The sequence below is a fragment of the Solea solea genome, chromosome 1 (genome assembly GCF_958295425.1).
Source record: "Solea solea chromosome 1, fSolSol10.1, whole genome shotgun sequence".
In the NCBI taxonomy this organism is placed as follows: domain Eukaryota; kingdom Metazoa; phylum Chordata; class Actinopteri; order Pleuronectiformes; family Soleidae; genus Solea; species Solea solea.
The window spans coordinates 34652074-34669871 of NC_081134.1; the positions used below are offsets into that span (position 1 = coordinate 34652074).

At 41.2% G+C, this 17798-nt stretch overlaps 2 protein-coding genes across 2 annotated transcripts in view; one reads left to right on the plus strand and one right to left on the minus strand.

Annotated features, from left to right (window-relative positions):
* Window positions 1–17798, plus strand: part of rnf32 (ring finger protein 32) — a 38180-nt gene that overhangs the window by 10192 nt on the left and 10190 nt on the right. The gene's annotated exons all lie outside the window — the stretch shown is intronic.
* The window catches only part of lmbr1 (limb development membrane protein 1), a 33865-nt gene continuing 16503 nt past the window's right edge, over window positions 437–17798 (minus strand). Inside the window, exons 10-17 of the mRNA XM_058650990.1 lie at window positions 14842–14931; window positions 13594–13670; window positions 13017–13094; window positions 9090–9163; window positions 8738–8828; window positions 8028–8094; window positions 4111–4272; window positions 437–3134 (exon numbers count right to left, since the gene is read on the minus strand). Of these exons, the coding sequence (XP_058506973.1) occupies window positions 3049–3134; window positions 4111–4272; window positions 8028–8094; window positions 8738–8828; window positions 9090–9163; window positions 13017–13094; window positions 13594–13670; window positions 14842–14931 (725 nt within the window). The 3' untranslated portion in view covers window positions 437–3048. The remainder of the gene's footprint in view (window positions 3135–4110; window positions 4273–8027; window positions 8095–8737; window positions 8829–9089; window positions 9164–13016; window positions 13095–13593; window positions 13671–14841; window positions 14932–17798) is intronic.

Sequence of the window (17798 nt, forward strand, 5' to 3'; positions counted from 1 at the left end):
GTGGTTTGAGGCGGAAGATTACCAAGCAGAACATCCTTTCTGGTATGTGAAGGCCACCATAGTTTCTTAACATGCTTGGGGAAACAGAGGCATGAGTGGAGGTTTGTTACAAATCACACTGATATCATAAATTGTGTCACAACTAGCATGGCATCTCTAAGGCTCAGTGAATACACAGCATCTTTTCTTCAGGTAGAAAGTAAAAATGTAAGCTTAGGGTTAAACTAATCCCATCCAGATAGGGTCTTAGCTTCATACTGACCATGATACCAAAGAGACAAAATCCATTTCCCCAAAAATGTCCCATTCACCACCTCTGATGTCCTGGATGTTATAATGACATGTGAAAACATGTGGACACATTTTCTACTTTTATTATTATTATTATTATTATTTTTTTTTTTTTAAAAGACATAAAACATCAACAGTAACAACATAAATTTAACAAACTGAGAAATGTTTATTTAAAAAAAAAAATACATTCACAAGACATTTTACCAAATATTACATGCAGAGACTTGACATACAGACAGAAATAAAAGCTGCATCACATACAGTACAGACCATCTCTCGCGGCGTTAAAAACCTCCAGAGAACACAGTTGTACTGTAAAGACGACAGAAAAGCTTGCTTTAATAAAAAAAGAGACCTGTCAGCTCTCAGGTCAGAAGGTACTGGCGAGGAGTATGAATGATTGAGTTGCTTCCCTGTCACGTACTGCAGAGTCCAGTGTTACTCGTCTGTTCATTAGATGGAAGCACAACTATGATGGAACTCTTAAAAAAAAAAAAAAAAAAAAAAATCTACATTTAGCCTCTTTATGTGTAAATACTTCATTCAGATCCACTAATAAAATCTTTTATTTCTCATTAAAATCCTCTTACCAGTGTACATTATCATCCCTTTTACTTCACCGCATCACTTGTGCCTTCTTTCCAATACTCGTCGCCATCCTATCATTAAAAATATCTGAGGACATGAAATAGTGGAGAATATTGTAGAACCTGGACTCTGTTAAATGAATAGATCGTCCGTTAACAAAACAACGTCAGGTCTGATTTACTCATGTGGGAAGATGGCTTCAGAATTGTAAATCTGTGTTTGGATCCAGTCTTAGTGATAAAGCAACAATCATTGGCAGACAGCTTTGATGTAAAACATTCCCCCTGTCCTGAGAAACTATAGTTTCAAATGCATATATATATATATATATATAAATTAAAATGTCTTTGCTTTCTTTTTTGTCTGTCATTATCACGTCATATAAATCACCATGAGAACACGCGACGCCCGTAAAACACCATAAAAACAACGTCGTTTAATGGCTCGACCCTATTCTAGCAAGTGCTCCGAGTTTTTATGGGAAAGGAATGAGTCTCAAAATGTAGATTAGAGCTACTCTGACAACATTCATGGCAAACATCACGTACATCATATCAGCTGGCTTTAGACTAGATACTCGATGGTGTACAGCAGGTCACAGTGGAACTGTCTGTCGAGACATATGCACGTGTGCATATGTAGATAAACAGACGACACACACAGAACAGGAAACAACCTTAACTTTTAAGCCTGTGAGATGCTCGTCATATAAGGCATTTAAGGTGGTTCTGGAGACAAAGAACATCACAGTTCAGAAGATTATATGCAGCAATACGACAACATGTAAGTGGGGCCTGAGTCACCAAGTCTTTCTGCACCTTTTTCACTCCGTATGTGAAGACTGTTACAGGTTTGCATCAGGTGTTTAAAAACAAAATATGTCAAAGAAAATACAGACTGCTTAGTGAGTCAGACCCTCGGTGGACTCACTGAGAGACCACTATTCACATCCATGGAGCCTGAAGGAGGTACAATATTACACCTTATGTACACATGAATACAACATTTAACATAAGTGACAGATCTGATCTTTTTCTTTGTTTTTGTTTTTTTGTGGGAGGGATGAGGAAATGGTGAACTTTTCTTATCATGTGCATATAATAACAACCACATTTTCAGGAAACAAAACCAACAGACTCCAAATGCACTGAAGCTTTCTATTCAATGGCACTGAAGTGGAGAAAACCCCTGTGTAGTGTAGTTTGCCATTTGTAGAGTAGCTCAAGTCAAATCTAGAGCACCTAAAAAAAGTTCTTACCCTACTTCATAAAAACTATAATGACATCATCAATAAATTTAAAGCGCACTTGAGTAAAGCCCGATAAAATAAAAGACTAATGACCGCACAAGTGCTAAAATCTGAGGCCCGTCAGTAACGACGGTGCCGATGCATATCATGTGAAGGACTGAGCGTGGATTAAAGACTTCTTTTACGTTTCAGCACATTTTCTTGTTTGTTGTTTTTTTTTCACATTTTATAGCTTAAATGAAAAAGAAATTATTGACACCTTTTATTGCGCCTGTATCAGTCCACACAGCGTCGAGAGACCACAACCTGCTAATGCAACCATGAACATACTGATATTACTACGCTGAATACAGAGCAGCAGCAGTGTGAAGGAAAAACAACAACCCATTGCCTTTTAGTTTGCTCTAAGACATAAAAAAAGACAGAAGGTGCATTTTTTTCACCTGCTGTAGCCTCTTACTTCTGTCTAGTGCAGCTTGAGTTTGGAATACCAAGTAGCAATGGTGGGGAGGGGGGTGTGGGGGGGGGTTCTCCTGAAGCAAGAGACGGGTGGTTTTTAAAGTCACAGTCGCAGTTGAGGTCAACATCAAGGTCACTGCAGTGATGCCAGTCTGTTTCACCCCTCCGTCGCATCCCTGGCTCTGTCCCAGCTTCCATCTGAGACGCAGAGGATGGAATGTCACGAAGCTAAATTGCTCTCTGCCTCCATTTGCAGCATCCGTCAGACACTGCTGGGGTTTATTAAGTTCCTTCCAATCCCTTTCACCTTTCAGCAGTCAGGCAGTACTGTTAAAATCTCCCTTTGGCTATGCTAAGGTGTGTGTGTGTGTGTGTGTGTGTGTGTGTGTGTGTGTGTTTATATATTATATATGTGTGTGTGTGTGTGTGTGTGTGTGTATGTTGATGTGTCATCCCTTTCACAGAGTTTTCTGATGCCCGTTGGCCGAAAGCTTCCCAGATTCAGGGTCCGTGGGGCTGTTTGACAGTTGCAATTTATCCAGACCTGGACAGGAGGAGATAAGGGAGAGAAATCTCATTAAAAAGCCTCAGACTTTCTCTTAGACACGAGGTATTGATGTGCCTCCCTTCCGGCCCCCCCCCCTCAGTCCTTCTGTCTGACATTTTCTAACCCTATCCCACCCTGTGTATCAAACACTCAGGTCCTATCACCAAAAGTCTTTGGGATGCACTCCATCCTCTGTCACATGTCAGTCCAGCAGAGCAGAGGATCTCGCTGCAATAATGTGTCCATTTTGTTACTCGGGCTTGTGCTTGTCCACATTTGTAGATTCAGAATTAGGAGGAAATGGAGTAGTCATTTCTTATACTGAATGTTTAATCCCAGGTTCACTGGGTTTTTCACCAGTGGGAACGAGTTCAATTGGCATACACTCCCAGGTCAAGAGACTCTGCATTTTATCCGCTTTGGCTCTGATCTGTATTAGTGGACACGTGAGACCTGGGTAAACATGCTCGTTTCTTCTTCTTCGCCTGCTTTATTTTTATTTCTGGCACAATATTAACTTACGGAGCAAACCGTACTCAGCATTCTAACATTCTAACGTCAATCAAGAGAGACCTAACATTATAATTGAGCTCCCATTGTGGTGGTAATTTTAATTCTTTCTTCACTCTTTTTGTATCCAACATGACATGACAACATGACATCACAATTAACAATATTTTTTGGCTACTTCACCTCAGGTTCAGCCGCTAATTTTAATATGAAAGAGGCTTTAAAATATAGACAGGTTCATAATCTACGTACATATAATTCCACCATATCGAAGGAAACGTTATTTTAGAATATATATAGTGCATTCTGGAAATGAGTGCATCAGGAACTGCAAACATTTTTGTTCTTGTGGAGGTCAGCATTGCACCGGAAATAATTATTAGAAGAAGAAATAGTGCGTCATACAATATATGAAATCAAAATTCATGAATAAGAAAACTGGGAAAAAAACTGATAAATTTACCCAAAGCCTTCAGTAGCTCTTCTCGTACTGCTGAGGTGAATTTCCTCACCAGACACAGCGTTGTCACCACTGCAAACAGCAGGTTGTACGAAAGGACGATGTAAAAGTTTCCCAGCCAGTTAAATCTCCCAAAGTCTCCCAGAAGATCAAACCTGGTGATTCCTGGAGAGAGAGGGGGGGGGTGAGAAAGAAAGAGAGAAAGAGAGAAAGAGAGAGAGAGAAAGAATATGTGGTTTAGAAACAACATGCCTTGTAAAATGAGTCATTTTTATATGCTACTATGGCAAAGCAATTATCAGGTCTGTATGACCTTTAATGACTCTTCATAAAAAGTTGCGATAAGAGAGTTATTACCACATATAAGTACATATATGTGCATAAAAGTACAAGGAAGTGCTGTAATCTCTGTTTTTGTATGAATACAAAAAATTCTTCTAAGCAAAAAGCTGAGGCGGCAACAAACAGTACGATTTAGCAAAGTGGCGTGTGTCTACAACGCAGCTTCATTACTTTAAATGTGTCTCTCACAATGATCCAACTCTTTCAACAAGTAAAAAGCTCAATTTGAAAGATGGCATTACGTCCAAAAGTTTTCCGGGTTAATCTCACTGAAAAATAAATATTACAGAATTAATAACCTCTGTGTAACAGCAAGGATTTTTGTTGACACCTTTGTGTTCAAGCCCAGTCCAAATAAACAAAAAAAGAAAACTTTTGAGTCTTTAAGCAGCCTCTGCACACCTGCACATGATTCGTGTCTAATTTACACAGTAAATACACACCAGTTTCTGCAAAGCTGAATAATTAAATATGCTGATAAAAACAATAATAATAACACAGATGAGACTCAAACAAAAGCTTTTGAACTGGACAAACAACCACTGTTTTTGTGTATTTCCCTTCTCTTGGAAAGACTGCCTCCTGTGGAAGTTTAAAGAAAGGCTGACGAGGGTTGTGTGCAGGTGGCCTTCATCTCTATCTGTCTTCAGGACCATCACACTAAGATAAGAAGTAGGGGTGGGTCACAATATTGATTTGGCGATATATCGTCGTCCTTCCTGGTGCAGTACGATCATTGATACACTAGTGCAAATATCGCTATTTTAATGAATAAATTAAGACACTCTAATGCAAACAGTGTGCTCAAATGAATGAGGGAAACTTGGGCGGCTTTTATCTGGCAGAAGAGAGAGTTTATAGTGAGATAACTGCAGTGACAGCTACGTTAAGTGATGCCCCATCGACGACTTTATGCACTGTGTTCTGTGTTGTGTGAATAAATAGAGAATAAATAGAGAAATCCTGCACTTGAGTGATATCATTGGTATAGTGGACCATCATCGTATCATATCTTGAGATATACCCTGTGATTCCCACCCCTAATAATAAGCAGTATTAGTTTTCCCTTCGCTTAGCTCCATGCTGCTTTACCAGTTAGCAAACATCAGTCACAGCAGATCACATGGTGTCTGGAAAAACATCAGCACTCTATTGTTTTCCTGCTTATCCATATTGACCTGCCAATCCACATGTCTCTGCAGAAGGATGAGCTAACAGTGTCATCCAGTATTAATGTAAAGTAGCAGGGCAACAAAGCTGTTTTTGCACTTTTTATATTTTACTTTACTGAAGGTATCCATGTCTATATGAGGTGACACCGTTTGACACCTCCATACAGATGACAAGTCATCTGTATGGAGAAATGATATCAGGACGTGTCAGACTAAAGAAACCCTGATCTCGTGAAGATTCCACGTCTGCTGTAACATCTTCACAGCCTCTGTCGTCAATTAGATTGGCCAATCGATTCAGTGTCTTGAGAGATGTATTTACAGCCACAGTAAGCAGTTTGCAAGCATCGAGGGCCTTTAACAAAATTGCCTGTGAAGAGACGGCGAGAGAGAAACAGAGAGATGACGGAGACCAGTCGATGCAGCTAAATTCATTTCTAATGCCAAAGGTTTGGATTGTGGTCTGGTAATTTGAGAAAATCTAATTGGGGATAAAGACATTCATGGCATTTGTGAATGTCAGTGGTACAGTGGCGGATTATTTCAGATTATATGGCACAAGAAGATTCTTCTTTCAGAATGTCATTTGAGGAAAAAAAAAAAGTATCCTTGACCTGTTGTCCTCCAGAAGAGACAAAAAACATATAATGATAAATGTCTAGTTTCATCGTTCATCACTTTCTCTCGGCTCGCTACTGTGTCTGTTATAATGAAGCCAATGGAACAAAGGAACCAAAACAACACTTTGATTATATAAAATACTACAGAATAGATTGTTTCATCATACAACATATACTACCAATAAATACAATTACAATTTTAAAAGTAAATGATGGTGTCACTGCTGGAGGTTCGACTTGTCTTACAGAAACAAGATAATTCTCTACTCAAACACCATTTAGTTTAATATTTGTGTTATAATTATAGGTCCTAATGTTTAACATAACACAGCCTCTCCACTGCAAGACTCGAAAAACCACAACATATTTGTGAGAAGTGGTTCTGATGCTTAACTCTATTTGTCACTACATTGTTGAAACAGACAGATTTCAGCTTACTGTTGTCGTAGTCTACAGTACAGTCAGCACATGTTTCCCACAGTAACACACACACACACGCACACCTCACATTATCCCACAAAACCCTCTCTTGTCTCTTAACGTCTCACTTCATCACAGTCTGCTCTCCATGTCTTCTTTTTCTGCTGGGAGGCTTTCTTTTTTTTCCCTCCTCAACTCTGCCTCATGCATTTATTCTTTTTCATCTATTCAGTGTCACAAAGCAGAACCTGTAGATATTTTGTAAAAGCTTCCATTGAGTCACTGTATGCTTGCTCTGTCCCATTCTCCTACTCTGATGGTCTGTCTCTCCCTCTCTCTCTCTCACACACGCACACACACACAGTGAGTAGTGCTATTTGAACAGCTGTGCTCTGCACTCTGCATGTTTATTAGTGCCATTGTGATGGTGCTATTCCTGTCAATTTTACCCCTTCTCCCTGCGCTCCTTTAACGTCACTATGGGAAACTATGCTAGAATTCAGCTTGCTAACCTTAATGGTCTAGTGACCATGTTGGTGCTGAATACGGCCTGTGGGGGAGGAGCATTTACTCTTTCTGGTTGTTTGTGGCAGTGTCATTACAACACCTCTTAGAAAATTTCAGTTCAATCTGCATATTTCTTGTGGGACTTGTGTAAAACTTGTTGGTCAACAAAAGAAATACATATTCTGTATTTATTTTAGTGATGAGAACATTAGCCCTAACCTTGATTGGCTCGGTCCCTGGTTTTCGGTTTTCGAGCAATATGTGTGAACGAGAAGTTGTTGTTTTATGTTGACTGGATGATGACATTTACGTACATCACATGGAAAGTATGAACAAGGCCTAAGGTCCCACCGTATGTTCCACCTTCCATGTCCGTTAAGAGTTGTGTGGACATGTTCATGTTACACCCACAAGTTCACTTTTCTAGTCAATATGTAAAGTCTTCACGGTCCGAAATTCTGGGTGGCACACGGGTAATTGTGTAGGGGTGAGTAGATGACAACACTTACTCCACAAAGCAGATCTCAGCATACTGGTGAACACAAAAGCCATTTACTCATCGTTTTGAGTATTTTTTTCGACAATGAATGAACTAGAATTGACTTGTTAATGACTGATCTTTAGGTGTTGAGATGTGGACTTGATACTTTCTACTAAGTTATGTGTAGCCATGCTGACTGTAGCTTGATATTTAGTAGACAGATTGTGTATTGTGAATCCTCTGACCCGTCAGAAAGACTTTGAAAAAGACATTTCCAAAAGTGTCAAAGTATTACCATTTAGTCTGTGAATTAGGAAATTAGCATGCCACACTTTCTAATACAGAGAGACACACACACACACACACTGCTATACTCACCTAGAGTTCTGGACATCACTGGCAGTGCTGAACTCAGGACCAGAATGGACACACAGCAACCGATGATCTTAAAACCAGAGCATATAATCAAACTTAAATTCTCTCAGGAACATTACGTACAGTTTTTAAAGAAGAAAACGGTGAGAAATGGAAGGAAAAAGTCCCAATTACACCAACAGATTAAACCGTGACATGCCCACACATGCACACACACACCACTCGATGTTAAATTAGTTCCACCTATTGTACAATTACCTCTGAAGTTGCTCATTACCAGGTTCTCTCCATTGTCCTTTTAAGTCCTTTCACTGGAGCGTCATGGCTAGTTAACAAGCCTCACCACTCCCAAACTCATTACCAAGTGAATAGTTGCCACTGTGGGCCTAACAGAGACACCCCCCCCTCCACACACACACACCCTCACAGACCAAAAGTCCACTCTGCCTCTCATGTACAACAAAGAAAGAGCTTGCACTTAACCAGTATTTGCGCAACCCACAAACAAATATTGGACAGATCAACTAAAGCCATTGAGAAGCCTGGAGGAAAACATTAGTGAGCAGTAGGAGTCCAGAGCAGAGAGGAAGGCAGAGGAGAGGAAAGAGATGAAACACAGGGGGTCCCCAAACACCTTTGCAACTTTAAGAACAATCTCACCACCCTTTCTCCCACTTCACCGCACCCCCCCAGTCCTTCCATCCCATCTTTACCGTTGTCATGGTTGTGTCATCCTTCCTGGGTGTGAGTCCCTTAAAGACACGCAGGCTATAGAAGCCGACGACAGAAGACACCATCAAGTAGCTGTTTGGCAAATCAATCAAGGAGCAATAACACTTTTCTGCTGGGAGCAAAGCAGCTTCATTGAGTTGTCGTTTTAAGTATCCCAAGCCTGCACCTTTTCACCTATGATAAAAGGTGATGAAACAGCTAAATATGTCTTCCGGAAGGTGTCCGGCTGAAGTATGTCCTGGATAAACAAAGCTGGCTGGACAATGTTGCTCTTGGCCATGGAGCATGCTGCTTCGGCCACAGACAAAGGGGGGGGTGTCACTGAAAGGATACATCATGAGGATGATTTCCAGCGCCGCCTGAGCTACACCAAATGTGGACAGAGAGGTGTTCCCAATGCCTCGGTCCTATGAAGATGGAGACAGAGACCGAAAAACTGGGTTATTCAATGTCATCTTACATCAATACATCACACATAGAAAGAGGAGCAGAGAAAACGACAGCACTGCAGGCATTTTCACACGCGCACACACACACAATCCAACACACTCACAACACACACACAATTACAGAAATCCTGCAAAGTGCATGGAGAATTTCCCCACTCAAGAGAGACAGAATCAAATTGGCTAAGTAATGAATGGAACAAGATCAAAGAGGCTCTTTTCAAATCACTGTCGATCATACAATATGTGAACAGGTGTTCAAACAAAAACAGCACATTGCTTACGGTAAGATGAGTGTACAGGCTGAATGCATGCCAAAAACATAAAAACAACAAAACAAATACTTAAGCAAACACACTAGAGTTGACCCCCCCCCCCCCCCCCCCATCTGCCACTGTCATGCACACGCACACACCTACACCTTTTAAACTGGAGCAAGTTGAACACATACCAAGCTTCTGTGTTGTCAGTGAAGTTATTTGCTTTTGTTGGTCCTGACCTCACTGCTCTCTACTTATAGTAATCTTGCAATATCCCTGCAAACACTATATATTTAGAGCATGTTTATGATATTTAATTTCCTCTCAGCCGCCTTGAGTGTCCTTTTCTAAATTTGTTTTGTGAAAGAGCCTGAAGAAAAAAGGAAAGCCTGGCAGGTTGTTTCATGCCTCTTTATGCAACTGTCATCTGTGGGATCTTACTGCAGTGCTCTCGCTCTCGCTCTCCCTCTCGCTCTCCCTCTCACTCTCTCTCTTACACTGGGAATTAGCAGATAACATCTGATGTCATTTATTAATGGAGGGCGGGCGGACGAGCATGTGTTAGGATTGTGTGCATACGTGTGTTTTTTTGCATGCGCTTGCTTGCATATGCATGTAAGCTCGCACTCAGGACAGCTCGCTAGCTTTCACAGTACGTCTCCTTTCAACTCGTTCCGTCTTTTCTTTCCAGTAGCAGGAACGGTGATGGAGTGTGTGTTTTTGTGTGTCAAAAAGAGACGAGGGGGGGCTGGTGTATTAGTCTGTACTGCCTGCCACAGCTCCGTCAGCAGACACATTGCATTTTTTTTTTGCTCGTAAGATTAACACCGTGCAGTACATACACATCGGCAAGGCTGTCAGCACCTCCCTCTCTCTCTCTCTCTCTCTCTCACACTATTTGACCTCTGGTGGGTCCTGAAAGTAATGTTGACTTTATCTAACTTACTTATTTTAAAACTATAGTAAGCAACCTCTAAAAATTAAAAACCATTATCAAATGAGTTCACACAAAGCTCCACACAACTCTCACTGTACATCTCTGTGTAGCTGCATTTCAATCTTGTGTCACCCGGCGACAGGGGCAGAGGCAAAAGCCAAGTTGCACTAGTAAACTACAACTAGCTGCTGCTAGCATTCATAATTAAGCGTTCATTAAAACTTTCAGAGGTGAATTCACAGCAGTTTGACTGGGATAAACCCTGTGCTGCTGCTGTATACACACAAACACTCCTTCAGTCAGGTCTGATAGTATTGCTTGGTAAAGCTTATTTTGAGATGAAGGCCGCAAAAAACAAATAATGTAAAACATTTTAACAAAAAAAATCACAAAAAGTTACACACTGCATCTCCCTCCCAGTCCTTATTCACTCGCCGACTAGATAATTCCCTCCACGCCAACATATCCAACAAGAAAGAGAAAAAAGACTAATAAAAACACATACTGTAGTAAATTTAATATATAGGAGGTGCTATTAACTTTAGGTACATCCTTTGGGATGTACTTGTATGAGTGCAACCACTTAACTTGTGCATTTGATCCAAACTGAAGTCTTGCTGAGAGACTTTCCAGGGTGATTTATGCTTGTAAATTGACTTTGGCTGTGAAGAGACAGCCATCATTTGAAACAGAGCATACCTGTCCTAGGTGCTGTTAAATTTAAATCTGACCATTTATCAAGTACAGAAGTATATTATCCTCTTGAGAGTGGAATTAATTAAACAACAAAAATCTGTTTTATGACTTGAAGAAAACATGTACAAATCGAGCCACAAATAATTCATGTGAACCATATTTTCATTTCATTTTCCACTACACCGTGGTTATTAATAAAAAAACCAAGCACTGCGCTAACTATTGTCTTACCCAAAGTGATTTCTTATAATTAATCGCACTTAATCTCAGGAACAACATTTCCAGAATAATGTTTTGGCACTGCATACACTCTCACTGGAAGATCATAATGTCAGTTTTTCCTTATTTTAAAATGGGTTTCCCTAATTAGTTTGACTATTGGAAAGTGGGAACAAAGCATAATCATCAGACAGAGGTCGCAGTTTAGGTGCTTATGTGAGAAAAAGCCTGCAGGTGCTTTTATGTAAGTTTGAGTGTGTTAAGAGAAGGGCAACTTTAGTGAGGTGAAAATTGCAGTCCAGTTGCAGCTAATTGTCCATTTTACAAAATACAGTGTCAAGTGTGTTGGCTGCCAAATAGGAAGGCCTGCAGTAACAGTTTTATTAGTCGCTCTTAGTGCTTGTTCATCAAGCTGTAAAACACCGTGTCCTTTGACAGAAGCAGTTCCCAGTTCCTCTCCTCCACCTCCCTCTTGTTGTTGCATCTTTGTGTTCTCTTCTGCATCCACCTGTTTTGTCTGTCTGTTGTTCTTCCCTCCCGGCCCCTCGTCATCCTCCATCCTCTGCTCTGTAAAGTTGAGCGGCACGCTACTCAGTAAGCTACAGCAGGATGCGTATTTAGCAGGGCAGACAAACACTGACAGGGCGCTTCTATTGTGCTCTCCCCCGACAACAATCAGCACATCAGGGCTTCATTTGACTTTCCCACAGACTGAGCCTCTTTGCTCCGACAAATGTCATCCAGACCTCAAACCAGCCGCTCTCCCCACCTCTTTTTTTATCACTTTCTCTTGCCTGTCCTCATCTCCTTCCAGATAGTGTGCAGCTAACTTCAAGGGAATTTCTGTGCAAGAGGGTTGAAGTTTGAGAGCAGGAGAGCAGGATTAACAGGTGGATGCACGGATACGATATCAGTATTGATTGTTATGGAAGAAGAGACACCCTCCCTTTCCCTTGTGGGTGCTGTTAGATCAGAGGTGTGGCTTGCATTCAGCTCAACAAACGCATAAACCATTTAGTGGGGCCGCGCTGTCAGGGAGGACAGCTTCAAGATGCATGACAAGTGTAATTTGGGGGATTTTCTGCAGCGCGTCATGCCAAAGAAAACATCTCAGCTCAATAAAATAATTGGAATGTTGAGGGCAGCTCTGTCAGTTGCCCGCAAGACGTGAAATGAAATGAGGGAGAAATAGGATACATTATGTTGCCCCCTCTCAGACAAGAATGCAACCACAAACACACACGCACGCTCAAGCACATGTACACACACGCGCACGCGTGCGACTCTGTCACTGCAGATGAGAAGAGATAGAGAGAGCTTAAAACACATTGCATGTTAGGCAGAGATGTGAATCTCTGGGAGCTGCTGCACACTCCGTTAGTCTGCTGCACACTAAGAGCTCTTCACCTGGCCTTGTCTGCATTTGCAGTAGGGAGGAAAATCAGCTTATTCACCCACTGTGGACTGAATCTGCGCCACTGCTGTGAAATGACTTTCAATGAGCTTCCAAAACAAAACCAGAGCCACAAGGTTGGAGCCTGATTAACATCTGGTTAGGCCTTTTCTTCTAGCATGCACCTGAGCATATCCGGAATTTGACTCATGTCGCCGCTAGGAATATGGCAGGTCTGATAGGCATGTGTGAGTGTGTGTGTGTGGTGGCGCAAGTCAAACATTTCATTTATTTAGACATTACGCTTACTGTGGATCCTTTGGGCATGGCAGTCTCATCCACTAAAAGGTAGAGGATGTTCAGTACCACCATAAGAACTGAGATTGTCTGCAGACAGAGAGGAAGACAAAGATTTGTTTACACATTGTACAATTAATTATAAAAAGTCTGATCAATCAAAAATGTATCCGGCATTATGATATAACTGATGTAGAACATTACTGATCCTTACGTGTGTTGCATAATAATCACCTTGTGATTGCTAACTGTTCTAACATTAAGCCTCTCAAAACCTGAACAATGTGAGGGCTGTTTGATGCACGTGTCGTGTGTCTCACATGTTCTTTCTGCCATATCTAACAATATTAGTCGGCATAAACAGTCTTCCCACACTATAATCTATTGAAAATCACAGTTGTTGCAGGTGGCTATTCAGAATCATCTCAAACAGCTATTAAACAAAAGTGGTTTTCCCCACCCACACTGTGGGAAAACTGTAAAAAGATGGGGTTTGAGGTGTTGTGTTAGTCCCAATGGCCAGCAGCCAGGCTGTGTACGCCATGAGTCAACAGTTGGGGCTTAATGATAGGTCAGTCTCGGCACTCACCGTTCCTGCGAGCAGGATTAGCATCACTATGGGATACAGCAAGTTCTTCTCCCAACCTGATGCTTTCTTTCTTCTCTCTGAAAGGAAATGAGCGAGAACAAGTGCGAGGTTATTTGTCTTAGGAAATACACAGAGTACCAAATCTTTGAAAGCTCAATTCAATGATGAGCTAAACTCTTCCATTACAAACCACTTTCCACCACCTGTTCATTAATATGCTCATCAAAGACGACTACTGAAACCTCAAACCCTTTGGCTTTTTTACAGGGGTTGTACAGCTTGGTTTAGTAAAACATAGGGTGTAAGGGTGTGTGTACATATACCTCACATGATCTCACCTCTCATCGCATCCTCCCTTCCCCCTCTAGGTAATATATATTTCATAATCTTCAAAAAAGGTGCTGTTCCTCTTTAATTAGCCACACTCATCATTACCTTAATTAGTGCAAACAATAATAAATCCCAGATGAAAAGCAATGCAGCTAAATTAATTTTGTGATTTATATTTTGGTGAGTGTGTGTGAGAGCATGCATGTGCACGTATGCATGCGTGTTCATGTGGTGGGCAACTAATGTGTCTTGTAGTTCCAAGCCAGATGAAACATTTCAAATATCTATATCTACGTCTTCCTTCTCTCTCTTATTTCCTCAGCTCATCAGTCATATGTGAAGACACAGATGACAGCATTTAGACCACATGCACCGTGTCTTGTGTTATGGACATCCACAGTCCACTTATAATGTGCATCTGACATCTGACTGCCCTTTAGTCCTTACCATATTGACTTTCCTTCTCTATTTCCAACCTTGTTAGTCCTCCTTATTCTCAAAGTGCACCCACCCTGCCTGCCCAAGAAGTTTGCCAAGTGCACTTTATATGCACCATCCTTCTAAATTAATGACAACACTAAAAGGCTTGCTACAATATAAAGTTTGCATCTTGTCCAATATCCTAAGTGCCTTTGTGCTTCCCCCCCGTCCCCCCCCCCGTCCCCACCCTGCTCACCAAAAGGCTCAAGCCTCATTTATAATATCCTAAAATGGATGGAAAATTATCAGACAGTCCTGGTCAAAGTCCAAATTAAAAAATTAAGGCAGACGGAGAGAAAGCGGCTGCTTGTCAGCAATATGTAAAAAGCTAACTTCATCTACAGTGGGGTCCAAAAGTCTGGGAATGGTCTTTTGGACCACAGTGTATTTTCTGAAGTTATGAACTGCATTAAAAATACAAACAAATACTGTACTTACCCAATTTATTTCTTTGATTTCTAATATTGTCTAATTCTTTGTTGAGCTGGTGAGCAACACTTCCTCTGGTGTAAGTGTGCGTGAGTGATCCTGAAGAAAAAGAAAACACAAAAAGAAGACATATAGTTTACAATACGATTATGTGAAGAACTGTAAAAAAAAAAAGTAACAATTTTTTTCCTGACTAAACGGCAGAGACAATTAATCAATCTTTTTTTCAGCTTTAAAGCCATATTTTTGTAATGCTTTTGCTGTTTCATGTCAGACCACTTAAGGAACGCTTAATTCAAATAGAGAACAGATCAGAAAAGAAAAGATGACACCCTAATTAAAAGGATGTTAACTTCTCACTGCATTCACGTTACCCCAGCACATGGTATTTGACTTAACTTTATTAAGCAATCCCATCAAAACAAGTAATCCTGCTCAGAACATAACAATGTGATCTCAAACAAGTAAAAATAATCTCTTGTGTCAGGAGCTGTCTAGCACATGCCACAACTGGTTGAGTGGGCTGGAGAAGACAGCAAGGGATTCTCCAGGAAAACCACAAGGCCAGCTCATTTAAGTCTAATTTATCTATTTTACTCTGTTTTCCTTCCAGCTTGACGCACTAGTGTAAAGGCCCCGCAGAGCCAAAGTGGAAGAATATCCATTTGCATCCCCTGGGGTGACTGGCAGATCAAGACCAATTAGTTCAGTGTTACACTGTTACTAGCGTGCAATAAAAATACCATCTTTCATCTTTGTTACAAGAGTGAAGGACCAATCACTTTGATCAAACTCGTTTTTTTCCCTCTGTCATTATGACACACCCTGTCTGGATGAGTCTAAGTAGGTAAAAGAGGTGAAATCGACGGTGAGAGAGAGAGAGAGAGAGAGAGAGAGAGAGGGAGAGAGAGAGAGTTAACAGTCTTGTCTGTGCCCTCGCAGATACCTGTCCCGGGATCTAAGCAGGGGAAAGTTTGAACCCTCCGAGCAAATGCAGTCACAACACAACAGGAAATGTCACGGACAGTTCAACCGCTCTTTTTCTCCAGAGTTGAACCTGAACACTCTGCCCGAGGGAAGCCAAAAACTGCTCAGCCGCAAGTGAACTAATCTATCACCTATGTGCATAACATATCCAAACACGGTCGTACCTGTCACCCCACGCAGATAAAGCAGTGATCAAATCAGAACAAGATTCTTAATGACGATGAAAAGTAGTAGGCAGAACAATATCGTAGCTTGTTCAACGCGTACGGGTAAAATGGTGAGAAATTCATCTGCAGTATCTTCAATGACATCATTCCAAACTGAAGTTAAATATATCCTTCTGCTGGCAGCATCAAGTAAAAGACTGAATTACAGCAAGGCAGAGATGCTGAGTGAGGCTTCTGGCAGCCAGGAAGGCCCAGAGTAATTCAACATATCCTCTCCAACCTTCACCACAGCCGAAAAATTACGTCATCTACAAAATATGCTAAACACCATGCTGAGACAACAGAGGCCCTGGCAAGGTCATTGTGCCGCAGAGCATCTGGACAGACGCTCTGTTGCTCTGATATCAGCAGATCCAGGTCTGGAAAGGGCAGCGTGGACGTTTGCACCACGCTGCCTGTGCTGCATTATAGTTGTAGACTCAAGTTATGAGACTGGACTTTCAGATCACATTCACAGAAAGATTACCTGTTGAAATCATACATGCCTTACATTTGCAGACATTGGGTTATTAGCTTAAATGATTTATGTAACACAGTCTGAGCAAACGGGATATTCATCTCAAAGATGCTTGACTTGGCGAATATCATGTTCCTGGAACCATCTTTACAGAAGGCCTTGCTTGCTATTAAGCTTTTTGAAGTTTCGAGTCGAGACTGTGAGCAACAATGAGGCCATAACAAAATACACCTGAACAGAACCTGGTATTTTGTTATCTAAGCATAATCTTTCCCTCTCAGTCTGTTTTCTTGTTTACATCTTATTTTGTAGTTTTTAAATATAATCAATTATCTGTAACAGATTCAGTTCCACATGACTGTTTTCCTCAGTATAGCAGTGATCTCCTGTCGTACGCTAACTTTCCCACACTTCACACAGGAAGTGATTTGTTTTATGCAACAGCAAAATTGCACTAATAAAGCCAGATGGGTTGGAGTATGACAGAAAACACAAAGAAAGGTTTCCCCTGCCCCTTTATACACACAAATGCACCCTCAGTCAGGTCTGATAGTATTGCTTGACATAGCCAGTTTTCACATGAGGGTTGTGACATAAAAATGGTTAGCTTTCAGGGGTTATGTAATTGTCCTCACAGAATGTGGAAAAATGTTTTGGGGAAATTGAGCAGCTTCTGTAAAAGTCTGAGGAGCCATGACTCAAATTAGCTTTGTCATGCCCTTGACAAAGAAAAGAGACACACATGTCTAGTCCAGCCAATTTACGCCACAACCTTCTGATCTGCGAGATTTATTGCATGTCATTACGACTGCATGTAAATCGAGTACACAAAAGAGCGAAGACGTGTAAATAAACATAGATGCATGAACTGATGTGGCTCAATCATCCACATCTACAAACACAAACTGGGGTAAGGGGATAATGTGTCCATGGAGCTTGATGCAGAGGGAACTCAGCTGAAGCAAGGAGACAGCATTGCTCACCTCTGGAGTATGTCCTGTGAACTGTTCCTGAACTGCCTCCTAGTCCGCGTTTTCAGCAGATCAAAGGAACGCCACTCTAGCCTTCAGTTTCACCTATGTGTGAGCATGGACGCTGAGTGTGTGCATGTGGATACAGTGAGTGCATATAAACACTCATGTCGACATCCTACTTTGCCTTTAATTCCCACCCTTTTTATAGGCAAAAATGAATTGCAGGTCTGTCCTCAGTGCACACATGGAGATGTTGACCACTGTTTTCCTCCTTTTTTTTTTTTTGCCTCACAGTGACTTGTAAAGATCAAACAGTCTCGG